The sequence below is a fragment of the Solanum stenotomum genome, chromosome 2, assembly GCF_019186545.1.
Source record: "Solanum stenotomum isolate F172 chromosome 2, ASM1918654v1, whole genome shotgun sequence".
NCBI classification, from domain to species: Eukaryota; Viridiplantae; Streptophyta; class Magnoliopsida; order Solanales; family Solanaceae; genus Solanum; species Solanum stenotomum.
Window position 1 is genome coordinate 60,135,156 of NC_064283.1, and position 12,755 is coordinate 60,147,910.

A 12,755-nucleotide genomic window follows, 5' to 3' on the forward strand; every position below is an offset into this window, starting at 1 on the left:
TGGTTCTAACAATGAGGGTGATTATATATTATGTAACATTTCTTTTAAAAATATATAGCAAAATTTTACTTTTTCACTTATCATTGGTCTTCATGTTTTTGTCATATGTCTCAAAATTATCATATTTTATTATTTAGCTATTTGGAAGTAATTTTATTTGTATTCGTATTGATTTTTTTTTATTATAATACTAGTTAAGTTTTATTGGTTATTTTCTTTTAGGGAAACTGTATAGTATTTTTAGAAATAATGGTTGTTTTACTATTAGAAAGTTAAGACATTAGAGTGGATTTGCATCTCATAATAATTTTTATATCATTATGTACATTATATATACTTGTATTATCATGTTAGAAGATTTATTTTCTATGAGTTTCCATAATCATGTTTGTAATTATTTCAAACTATTGATGTATTTTTATAATTTTGTGTTATTATATTATTATACTATATTATAAATTATAAATTTAATTATCCATGGGACTTACGCCCCATATCTCGGGGCTTACACCTCGCCTTGTGCTAAATAATAAAACGTCCCACCTTACACCCCACCTTTCATAACCTGCATATTTTCTTCGCACAAAGGATGGTTTTAACCAGATGAGGCCTCTAAAATGGGAACCTTGGTTTAATCCGGAGGCAGAGACAACTACGGCTCTAGCTTGGATATCATTCCCTGGACTATTACCACCAAAAAAAAATTGTCGAGGAATCTCTATTCTCCATGGCAAGAGCAGTAGGAAAACCCCTTCATGTGGACATGGCAACGAAGAATAAATCTAGACCTAGTTATGCCAAGGTCAAAGTTGAAGTAGATCTGTTAAGAGATTTTTCGAAAAGGATTAATGTTGGAATAAAAAAGGCTAATTCTGGAGAAATTGTATCAACATGATCAACAGATACGACTATGTGCCTAAATATTGCACAAATTGCAAGTTACGGGGGAATAAAGAATCAGAATGTTTTATTTTACATCCTGAATTGAGAGTGTTATGTTTCGAGAAATGTGTTCTTGATTTTGTTAAGCCTGATCTTCACTACTTCTTTCATGCTTATTCTGGTTTTTGGCGTTTCCTTTGTGCAGTCTAAAGCCAATTCTATCATGGAGGCTATGTAGATTTCACTTTTACTAGGGATTTGTTCTTCCTCGGGAAAAAAGTTGGTAACGTCCATCATACTCCCTGAAAATGATTGTGTTATCCATTTCCTCAACTCAAGATTTTCATTGCATATCTCTTCATCCGTTGGCCTTCTTTTGGTTAAAACCTCCATCAACATGATGCCGTAACCGCAAACATTACCACTAGCGGACACTATTCCTTCTGAGCCATATTCTTAAAAGAACGAAAATGAAAAAGAATTACTCAGTTGGATATAACAATAATGCTCGTACTAACAAAGACTTGCTTTTTATTTAGTCCTAGAATTTTCAAGGGCTTGATTTTGATAAGAGAAAAATCAAATAGAAAGGTTATAATTTTAGTATACCTAGTGCAATGTATCCAAGAGTTCCCAATGTCTCGGTATGTGCCATGGACTTGCTTACGGCTAAAATTTTAGAGATGTCAAAATCACCAACATGAGCCACCATATCTTCATCCAAAAGAACGTTGACTGGCTTTAGATCGCAATGAACTATCGGAGTGACATGACCATGGTGTAGATATTCAAAATTATCTAAATTTTACATGTGTATATATATATATTTTTTTGATAACCGAGAAATCCGTATGTGACCCGCCCTTTGGACCAATCACAGCCTTCTAAACTCGGTGGATAATGGGCCCGCCCCTCTACCCTTCTCCACTTAAATACCGGGCTTCGCTTTGCATGGTGTGGGGCTTGAACCTGCGACCTAAGCAACAAATCCTCCACCTTTTGCCACTCGAGCTAGGCCTTGGGGGCACATGTGTATATATCCATGATTATTTTTTTTGAAATATGTCAAACCGTATTTGTTTGTGTGACTTGAAATAATCTCACTAAAGATAAAATTGACGTTTTAAAATTTAATTATTACTCCCTCCATTTCAAAATAATTGAATTGTTGGGATATTTCATACCCCTTTAAGAAAAGAATATTAAGACATAAATTAAACAATACTTTCCATTTTTTCCCTTATTAATTATTCTCAAATTGATCTTTAGAATAATTCAAAACAATTAAAGTTTCTTCATAGAAAGTCTAAATGATAGATAAAAATGAAAGAATATTAAAAAAATAATCTTGAAAATTGAACAATTAAATTAATTTAAGATATCAAAAATATCTCAATAGTTCAATTATTTTGAAACAGAAAAAAATATTAAAGAAATGCGTCATTTTTATTTAGAGTCAACAGATATTTTACTTTAACCATGTGGTGTTGTACTATCACTGTCCGCACAAATAATTGAGAAGCATTATTGTGCTCTCGCAGGAAAAGGCATAAATTAGCTAACACGTTTAACTCGTTTAAATGGAAAAGGGAAAAAATGTTCCTCAATTCTCGCAAAAGGTCTAAATATATTTAGGGATAAGGCATAAATATTGCTTAGACTATTATCAAATCTTAGAGACACTCTCTTAATTAGGGTTCTATTATTTCCGAATTCATTTTTTTGTATTTTTGTGCATTTTTTATGCTGATGTGACACTTTCAATCACCCAAATTTACTATGTTTGTACACACGCGCTTGCCATGTGTGTAAATATATATGTATTTTTTATTTTATAATTTTTTTTCTTTTAATTCTATTTTTAAAAAATAAAAATAAAAAAAATGAAAAAAATATTCTTATTTTCTTTATCTTATATTTTAATTTTTTTTTTAAAGGTGGGCTCATGCCCAATTTATGTAAGAAAAATGACGTAAAAGACAATACCAGACCGGGTCCAAAAGTGACTCGGTCCAAAACTCAAATTGTATTTAAATTAAGTTTATACACATAAAAAAAAAAATTAAATCAAATAAAACATAAAATAAAATTAAAACGTTAAAATTAAAAAACACTTTTTAGTTATTTTTTTAAAAAAAATACGCATAATTTTTTTAAAAAATAATTAAAAGTGAAAAAGATAAGAAATTAATGAAAGAAAAAAAATAAAAAATTTAAAGCGAGAAAGCAGTAAGTTTTAATATCATCAAATATGTGTACTAACTAATTTTTAGCCTATTTTTAATATCATCAAAGAAATGAAAACAGTTAAATATATATAAGAAATGAAAAGGGCTTCACTTATTTTTAGCTTCTCCGAAGCTGAGGCTGGGAATCTGAGTTTGAGTTGGAGTTGGGGACAGCCATACGACGTCGTTAGAGAGGCTTACAAAGGAAGAATTTAACAGAACGACGCATATTGATGTGGAAAAGATTGTCAGTATCCCCCTCTGGTTAGTTAACTGTGACTTGGTTAAATTGGATTTTATAATTTATAATAAAAAAATAAAAAACTATTATTTTATAGTATTTATTTTTGGTAGAAATTTTAACTTTGAGATTAGTAATTTAAGAATTGTTTTTATATGATAAATTGTGGTAATTATTTTTCCATTGATAAAAAGGGTCAAGAAACTGTCAGTTGTCCGTTAACAAGGTTGTTTTAAAGTTTTACAAGCAATTTGGTAACAATTTAATTATGATTTCATAATTAAATATGAGATTATTTTATATTTACTTTTGATAAAAATATTAACTATAAAATTAGCAATTTTAGAATTGTTTTATGTTATAATTGTGGTAATTACTTTACTATTAGAAGCGTCCCGAAGTGATCAGACGCAGACAGATGTTTGTCGATATACCGACATTTGGCGAGGTTATTTCAAAGTTTTAGCGGTGGTTTGGTTATAATTTTATTATAATCTCATAATAAAACATGAGATTATTTCTTATTTACTTTTAGTGGAATATAACAATTTCAGAATTGTTATATATTATAATTGTGGTAATTACTTTAGTATTAGAAGCGACCAGACACAGACAGTTATCTGTCAACATGCATACCTGCATCCGACAATGTTATTCAAAGCCTTAGCGATCGTTTCTCTACAATTGAATTATAATCTCATAATAAAACGTGAGATTGCTTCATATTTAGTTTTAGTAGAAATACTAACTTTAAGATTAGCAATTTTAGAATTTTTATACAATTAGCAATTTAAGAAATTTTAAAGACATAAAGAAAGTTTGGGTGACTTTTGAAATTCTATCACTGTCATGTAGCTTGGAATATAGGAAGTAACATATGTTATTTAAAATGATGAAGTACTATAAATTACAATAATTAACAACATATAAATTTAAAAGACCGTATAAAAAAATTAATTGATCAAAATTATATCAGTGACACATAAATTGAAACAGGGATAGTAACATATATTATTTCAAAATTATATAAAATGTACTACAAATCACATGATTAACAACTTAAAAATCTAAAAATCATATTAAAAATTTGATTGACTCTCCAAATTTATTTGAGTTACATAAATTGGTACAACTAAATAACATATATTGAGTATGTGCTAGCGTGAGTTGTTGTGTTTAGTATTTTTATATCATAATACTCCATATGTCCAATAATAGTTGTCACTTTTCATTTTTCAAGACTTAATTTGATCAATTTTTAATCTAATATTACATTAAATCAATTTAAAATTAATTTTTTTTTTTAAAAAGTATTGTAATCTGTAATTTTCCTGGTATCATTATAATGAAAAATATTTTAAGAATTAAACAAAATTCAAGTAGTCTGTCTCTGAAAAATGCAACACAGCAGATATTTTGAGACAAAATGAGTATCATATATATTTCAACGTAATAACAATCCTGGTACAAAATAATAGATAACATTCTTGTCTTTCAAATATTTTCCTCAAAGCTTTTTCAAGACATGAAAGGTTAAAATTGAAAAAAAATATTTGGTTTAAATTAAATACAAGGTATATATTATATCCTCTATATCTCATTTTTAGTTCATTGAATCAAACATTTATCAATAAAAATATATTTATTTAATAATTGTATCATGATTGAACCTAAAAAACATGAAATCACTACTAAAAACAACCTCAATAGGGGAAAACAACTTGTTAATTTTTTTTTTCTTTTAACAAAATTGATCTCTAGAAATCGGTTTTTGCCAAAAAACTTGAAAAATGCTAACCACCTCCAGAGGTAAAGGATATTGTTAGATTTTGTATTTAGATACTTCACATATCATACCATATAAAGCCTCAAACGAAGCCATTTGAATGTAGATATTCAATGGTCATAGCCGCATCAAGCATTACAGTGACTCTTTGAAAAAGGTCGAGTGGCAATCTTCTTTGTACAGTCAATTCTCAAGATTTCCATTGGGCATAAATTATGAAACAAAGTTATATAGTCATTAGAACAAGTAGTAATCATCGGAACAAAATTTTTGTGTCTAACATTTCTCATGTCGATCGCATATTCAATATCAAACCTCTCGCATACTTGCTTATTTTCCAAATCTAGAACCTTTATGTTCACTGTAGCACCACTAGATAATGTGCCTTTGTTCACAGTCTCTCTCACCAATTAAATTGAATCCATCAAAATTATTTGTTGCTAATTGAATCTCATGATAAGAATAAATCAACTGGATAAGTCTAGATCTCTGGAACCTTTTCGACATCTTTGGATCATTCAAAATAGTATAGCTTTGAAGACGATTATGGTATAGAGACTTAGTCGATTGACAATTTTATTTTTGTAAGAAAATGTATGCATAGAGGAAAAATTTTCAGTGTTGAAAAACGGAAAAAAGACTCTATTTATAGCCACTTGCAGCAAGGAATGTGTCTGCTCAGACAATGGTGTGAACACATCTGTTCAGACATGTCTTTCCAGAACGTTGCGTCTTTTGGGAAAAATAACGTCTTTTCAGAAGGAACAGAACCTTTCAGAACGACTTTATCGTTACGCGCAAATTCAAATAATTTTGTTACGCGAAATTAATTATGTTAATTAACTAACATTCTGAATTAATTTATAAGAGAAAGGAAATCAATTATGAGATTGATTAAATAAATTTTGTCCAAAAATATTTTCAATCAATCACATCATTTGCCAAATTCAAATTCAAATCCAAGTCCGAATCAAAAGTCAAAGCCAAAGTCTAATATCATATGATCATATCATATCATATCATCATATTCATATATTATACTAAAAGTGGGAAGCTACAAAAGTAAAAGTTGAAATACTATTTTGCCCCTATCTTAATTCAAAATAGGTGTTTTAAAAGACATTTTAAGAATGTCTCTCCATTCTCCAACATAAATTTTTAGCTTTCTACGGAATTCTAGGCAAACTTTATGTTTCTTCATTCTCCAACATAACTTTTGAGCTTTCTANGCTAATTTTGAGTTAATTAGTTTTTGTTATAAATTCAAAATATTTTTTGAGTTTCTTTATGTAAATTTTGTCAATATATATATATGTATGTATGTATGTGTATAATTAGTATATTTTATAAATATTTGAAAATCATCGCAAAAGATTTTATGTCTAGTTAAATATCTTATTAATTTACTTTAGTCTAAGTTATAGTTATAATTTCGAGTTAATTAATTTGTAATTAAATTAATTATTTTGTAATCAAATTAATTATTTTTCATTAAGATTAAGAAGCTCGTTAATTAATTTATGAAAATTTGTCTTGTTGCAAATTTTAGTCAATTGCTTATCCTATTCTTAACCATTTAAAAGACCAAAAAATGGGCCCATTCCCACGACCCAATTCCTCCTTAAACCATTACCGAAATCCAAGCCCAACTCTTCCAATCTCCCAGCCCACCTTTTCCCCTTGACCCAGGCCCATTTACAATTACTCACAAAAGACACCCAACATTTCTAATACACTACATACAGTAACAATACAATAACAACTCCAAAAACATTCCCAGCCCACACCAACATACGTGCAGTACGCAACCCAACCCAAATAACCCCAGCTCGTCTTCTTCTTCTTCACGTGACAACCGACGCAGCAAGCAGAGCAAACCCAGAAATCACGCTGCAAAAATCCCATCCAACTACCCTACAGAACCCATACCCTAGTAGCCTCAATGTCAAACCCTCACGTCCCCTTTTTCCCCTTTTCAGAGATTTCCAAATCTCTTCACTGATGGCCTTGGAAAAAGGGAATTCGGATTTCAAATTCAATTTCTCACCCGTTTTTCGTCCTAAATTGACCCCCTAATTCCTCTATATAACCACCCCTTACCCATCGGTGTAGAGAGAAAAAAAAAAAAAAGAGAGGAGGTTTTTGTTTTGAGCTTAGCAATAGTCACTTCTACATATAAGTTTGTATGTCTAGTTCTCTGATTCAAAAATTCCGAGAAGATTGCCACTCAGATTTTCTAAGCTTGTCATTTATATTCTAAGTTCGTGGTGAAAGCCGCGTCATTGTTAAGCTCGCTGTCCCGGAACGTTGCTCGGCAAAAGGTAATCTTCTCTTCATTTCAATGTTTATGTTGGCGTTTAATTATGTTTTGTTCAAAGAAATCGTGTTTAGCATTAGTCGTTTGAATACTGTTTCCGGTAGCTTAAAAAATAAAATAAAATATATATAGTAAAAGTGTATATCTTTGAACTTGATCCCTCATTCTGATGTGTTGACAGCTTGGATTTGTTGTCGGCTGGTGCTAATATTGCTATCTTAGGTGTTGATTACTCATATATGGTTATTATAGATGGATTGCATATATGGCCGTTTTGGGTCAATGACTATGTCCTTGATGTTGTCGGCATGTGGTTGTTCAAATGACTTGCATATACATTAAATCTATGTGAAATGATTGAATATCCCTGTATTTCATTACAATGCGATTATGTTCTCTTGTTTAAGTTGTTCCCGTTTCTAAAGCTTGTTCCTGACAGTGATAGTTGCATATTCTTCATTACTTTTCATTCTGGAGTTCATTTACTTCGAGCTTGTACCAACTACGACTAAGTTAAAATAAGTTGATGAGCTGCCTATTTCAAGCTGCTGTCCTCTGTTAAGACCCCATGTCCCATAAATTTATGTTTGTATGTCCTTAGTGCCTTTTTTTTTATCATGCTAAATCGATTTTCTCAATAACTCTTTCTAAGCTAGTTTTGATCTAATGTTACCCTATTTTTCTCTTGCGTGGGATTCCTTATTTTATTGTCTTCTTTTGTTCAAATCCCTATCCCATATTTGCTTAATAAAGTTTGTTAAATGAATCTTTGTTTGTAGTTTGAGTTGGTGTAAAATTCAAGTCTCTCATATCTTAGTTTGGCTAGAGTTTTGTCCTTAGGATGATTAAACTTGAATCTTTGGTGTTGATTTCCTCGCGGTTCGATTTGTCGTGATTGGTGGCCTCTATTTCCAAATAAACAAAAATTAGCTTACTCCGTATCTTCGATTTATGATACCTCCGCGATAGGTGGTTTTATTTATTAGTGGATGCATAGCTGATTGTTCGTTAGCCTACTCCCTCTCTCTTTATATATAATTACGTTAATCACCAACTATTTGTTTACCATATTGTGAGTTGCTTTTATTACATCCATATTCATTCGCTTATAAACTTTTACTCTTGTGTGTGTGCGCATATGCCTTGAAATTTCCTTATACTTAGATTGTGATAGTCTAGTGTTAAATATATTATTTCCTATCATGCTTTGATTTCCTTACTGCCACTACTAATTCACGAGTTGAAAAAAAAATAAAATAAAACTAAGTGCTTCTCCCTATTGATACGGTAGTAATCTTTCGTCCTATGGTGTCTTTGGTTGCATTCTGACCCTTTTTATTGACCCCTATTTGCTTGGATTAAATATCAAACTAGTACATTATTTCTTATTGTCAAAATCTGTGTTAAAGCCTTGTCATTTAGTGCAAAAAATGGGTTAACAAATTGATTAATCTAGGCCTCTGTTGCCTCCCTTTCTTGGTTCATGTTTTAGTCCTAACAAGGTTAAATATAAGTCTTTGTTATCCTTTGCCATTTTGATCACTATCTGATGTTGCTCAACTTTAATAATGGATCTAATGATAAAAGTTGACCAACAGGGAGTGAAAAAATATTATGATATACCCTTTTTTTTAGTAAATATATTTAGCAATTATGGCATGATATGGTTAAGCCTATGTTTATTTTTTTATTTTTTCTTAGGAAAATGTCCTAATTCTAGGATTTCGGTGCCCTCCTTGAGATTGTCGTATTATGATTTCCCCTCTAATGTGTTACTTATTATATTTTGCTCTTTAAGTGAGATCCAACAAGTCTTAGTCCATGGGTTTCCTTTGTGTTTTGTCTTAAAATAATCCTTTGATTATCATGTTTATGATTTAAGCATTACTTTTCGTTAATTAAGACTATATATCTACAAAGTTGTCAAATATTCCTAGTTACTGCATTGTCATGAATTTGAGTTGTTACTTGATACTAATCCATTACTCTTTTCCTTTGTATACATGCCATGTTGAGTTCATTTATGGACTCCCCAAGTCTCTCATCGCATCCCGTTGGGCTCCTTAGCCTAACACATCTCTTCTCCGAGTCATTCCATCTGAAGAAGTAGGGAAACTGAATTACAATCTCCAGAAAACCCAAAAAGGGGTTGTATACAAGATGTATACAGCTGTATACATTCAGTATACGTCGATATATATGTCAAAAAATGGAAAATACAGGGCCGAGGCGAAATACAGGTGTTCGGAAGCAAGAGATACATGAAAAACACCTATACACACATCGATATACACTGATATACACCACGTGTATACAAAAACGGGAATTGGGTTAAGTCCAATAATGGCAGCGAATTTGGCCCAAAAAGGGCCCAAATTCATTTCTCCTTTACGCTTTAATTATTTAATTACGATTACTTATTATTTGTTGTTTAACTCTAACTTTAGAATTTTTAATTAACCTAGTTGAATTCCCCAAAAGACGAACTATTCATCTGAGTTGTTTTTGTTTCTAACAAAACTTATTTTATCAACTTTTGTATTGTCATTTATAATCTTTAGTCAAAACTTTTTTTCTTTTATTTTATTAGTTTAAAATAGTTTTTCATAAACCAAAAATGACTCAAATAAAAATCAACTAATTTAGTTTCAATCCTAATTACTTGTCTCTAATTCAAATGTTTCAATTAAGGTCCCATTTTCTAAAAAAATAAAAATTGCTATTTGTTTAATTTTTTCTCAAAGTTAATTTAATAATGTTAATTATTATTATAAAATACTTATTTAGTCATTTTCTCAAAGAGGTTAGTCAATTAATAAAAATGATTTTCATGCTTTAATTATTAAATTGGTTTAATTTTTTTTATGAATTAAATAAATTCTAATTAGTCTAGTTTATTTAATATTCTAATCACTTGCAATCTAATTCAAACGTTTTCATTTTTTGGGTCCCTTTTCTCTAAAATAAATAAATAATAAAAAAAATGTGTTATTTATTCAATTATTTTCTCAAAGTTAATAAAAAATTGTAAGTTATTATTTTTATGTTAAATCATTATTTTTCTGAAAATAGTCAAATACATTTTAGTCAAGTCGCAGGTCAACCGCATGTTAGCGGACACTTCGAATGCTTAAAACCTTCTCGAAGTGTAAATTGAACCCCGAACCCTCTTTGGTATTTTCAAATGATTTTTTCTGTTTAAATCTTTGAAAATTATAAGTTTTCTTAATTTCTTTAAAAAATTAAGTGGCGACTCTTTTCTAAGTATTTTTTTTCAAATTGTTTTATACTTAGAACATTTCAAAAAGTGATTTTTCTAGAGATAGTCAAATTACGGCACGACACAGACATGTCTTTCCAGAACGTTGCTTCTTTTGGAAAAAATAATGTCTTTTCGGAAGGAACAGATCCCTTCATAACGACTTTATCGTTACGCGCGAATTTCAAATAATTCTGTTACGCGAAATTAATTCTGTTAATTAACTAACATTCTGAATTAATTTATAAGAGAAAGGAAATCAATTATGAGATTGATTAAATAAATTTTGTCCAAAAATATTTTCAATCAATCACATCATTTGCCAAATTCAAATCCAAATCAAAAGTCAAAGCCAAAGTCTAATATCATATGATCATATCATATCATATATCATATATCATATCATCATATATTGTACTAAAAGTGGGAAGCTACAAAATTAAAAGTTGAAATTCTATTTTGCCCCTATCTTAATTCAACATAGGTGTTTTAAAAGACATTTTAAGAATGTCTCTCCATTCTCCAACATAAATTTTTAGCTTTCTACGGAATTCTAGGCAAACTTTATGTTTCTTCATTCTCCAACATAACTTTTGAGCTTTCTACAAAATTCTAGGCAAACTTTTTGCTTATAAATATCATGCGCATGAGGTAAAATTATTATTGGCAAATACGTAAGCTAATTCGCCTTTCAAAGCTCATAAGAGAAAAGAATTTGATTTTATCAATTACAGAAAATGCTTAAGCATGGAGATCGCCAATTAAGGTAGAAGATTGTAGTGGAATGTTCTCTTGCTTTTCGAAGGGTTTAGGCTTAGTGGTGTTTGTCGTAGTAGTACTTTTATTCTTGTACTGTCTTGCTTTTGCATTCTACCACCAATTGTTTTTATGATGTTTCGGTTATTGTACTTTTTGTTGTTGTTGTTACTGCTTTCGTAATAGTTGTTATATTATATTATATTATATTATATTATATTATATTATATTATATTATATTATCTTCACTGTCATTTTTCTTTTTCATATTTTCTCTAATTTGCTATACTCGACTCAAGTTGAGGGTCTTTTGACTTGAGGTAAGGTTTGTGCACACCCTACACTCCCTAAACGGATTTCATGAGATATGTTATTATTATAAAAGAAATAGCTATAAAATCAGACAACAAATTTAAACGTTTGGGTTGAATTGATAAATGTAACTTTTGGGCTGAATTGATAAATTAACATCTATTTTGCTTTTTAGCAAGTTTTGTCGAGAAATATGTTTATTCATCCTGGTTGATCAGTTTTTGATCATTTTTAAGACTTCTTTTCCCTTTAAATTTCAATTCTCTTAGTTAATTTAGTATTTAGAGTTAGAGGTATTTACATGCAATATTTACAGTAATCTAGAGAATGAAATTCAATCGGAATATTTCTATATACCACTATGGGGCTATATGATATTGATTTTCTTCACGTATTTATTGCTAGATGGTAACTGTGGTTGTCTGCTTTTTCGAGTTTATTTCTATTTAGCAAATAAATAACTAAAGTAATGAATTACCGTAAACACAATACAAGTTCAAATTTTAAATTCACAAATTTTAAATGGTGTCTCCATATCATAACAACAAATATTTTCTCAAGTGACATATATTTTAAAATACATTTTTGATTTATTATTTTATTACACAAATTTTATAATAAAAGCTGAAAAAATATATATGCAAAGCATGTTCCATATATATATATATATATATATATATATATATATAGATCATATCATATCATATATTATATTATAAGTGGGAAGCCTCCAAGTCAAAAGTTGAATTACGAAAATGTCCTTATAATGTCATAATATTGATGAACAAAAATGTAAATACACATTAATTATTAATAAATATTATCATATTCTATTAAAAACTATTCTTATATATTTATGGACAAAAATATAATTACATAATAATAATAATATTCTAAAATGGAAAACCCCATAAATTACTTCAAGTTTTCGGAAGTTAAAACACAACTTATGACATGAATGAATATAAATACAA

General features: G+C 29.4%; 1 protein-coding gene across 1 annotated transcript; it reads right to left on the reverse strand.

The window, feature by feature from the left end:
• Positions 1-993: 993 nt before the first annotated feature.
• On the reverse strand, positions 994-1,594 carry LOC125856167 (receptor-like serine/threonine-protein kinase At1g78530). The gene is made up of 2 exons (XM_049535723.1): positions 1,492-1,594; positions 994-1,337 (listed from the first exon to the last, which is right to left on the reverse strand). Exons 1-2 carry the CDS (start codon positions 1,592-1,594, stop codon positions 994-996), a joined length of 447 nt encoding a protein of 148 aa, XP_049391680.1.
• Positions 1,595-12,755: the final 11,161 nt, after the last annotated feature.

Bases quoted from the DNA above. Each gene is read 5' to 3' on its own strand.
- LOC125856167 (XM_049535723.1), bottom strand. From the start codon at position 1,594: ATGGTGGCTCATGTTGGTGATTTTGACATCTCTAAAATTTTAGCCGTA. The intron at 1,338-1,491 runs GTATACTAAAAT...CGTTCTTTTAAG, and splicing joins TCTTGGATACATTGCACTAG to AATATGGCTCAGAAGGAATA.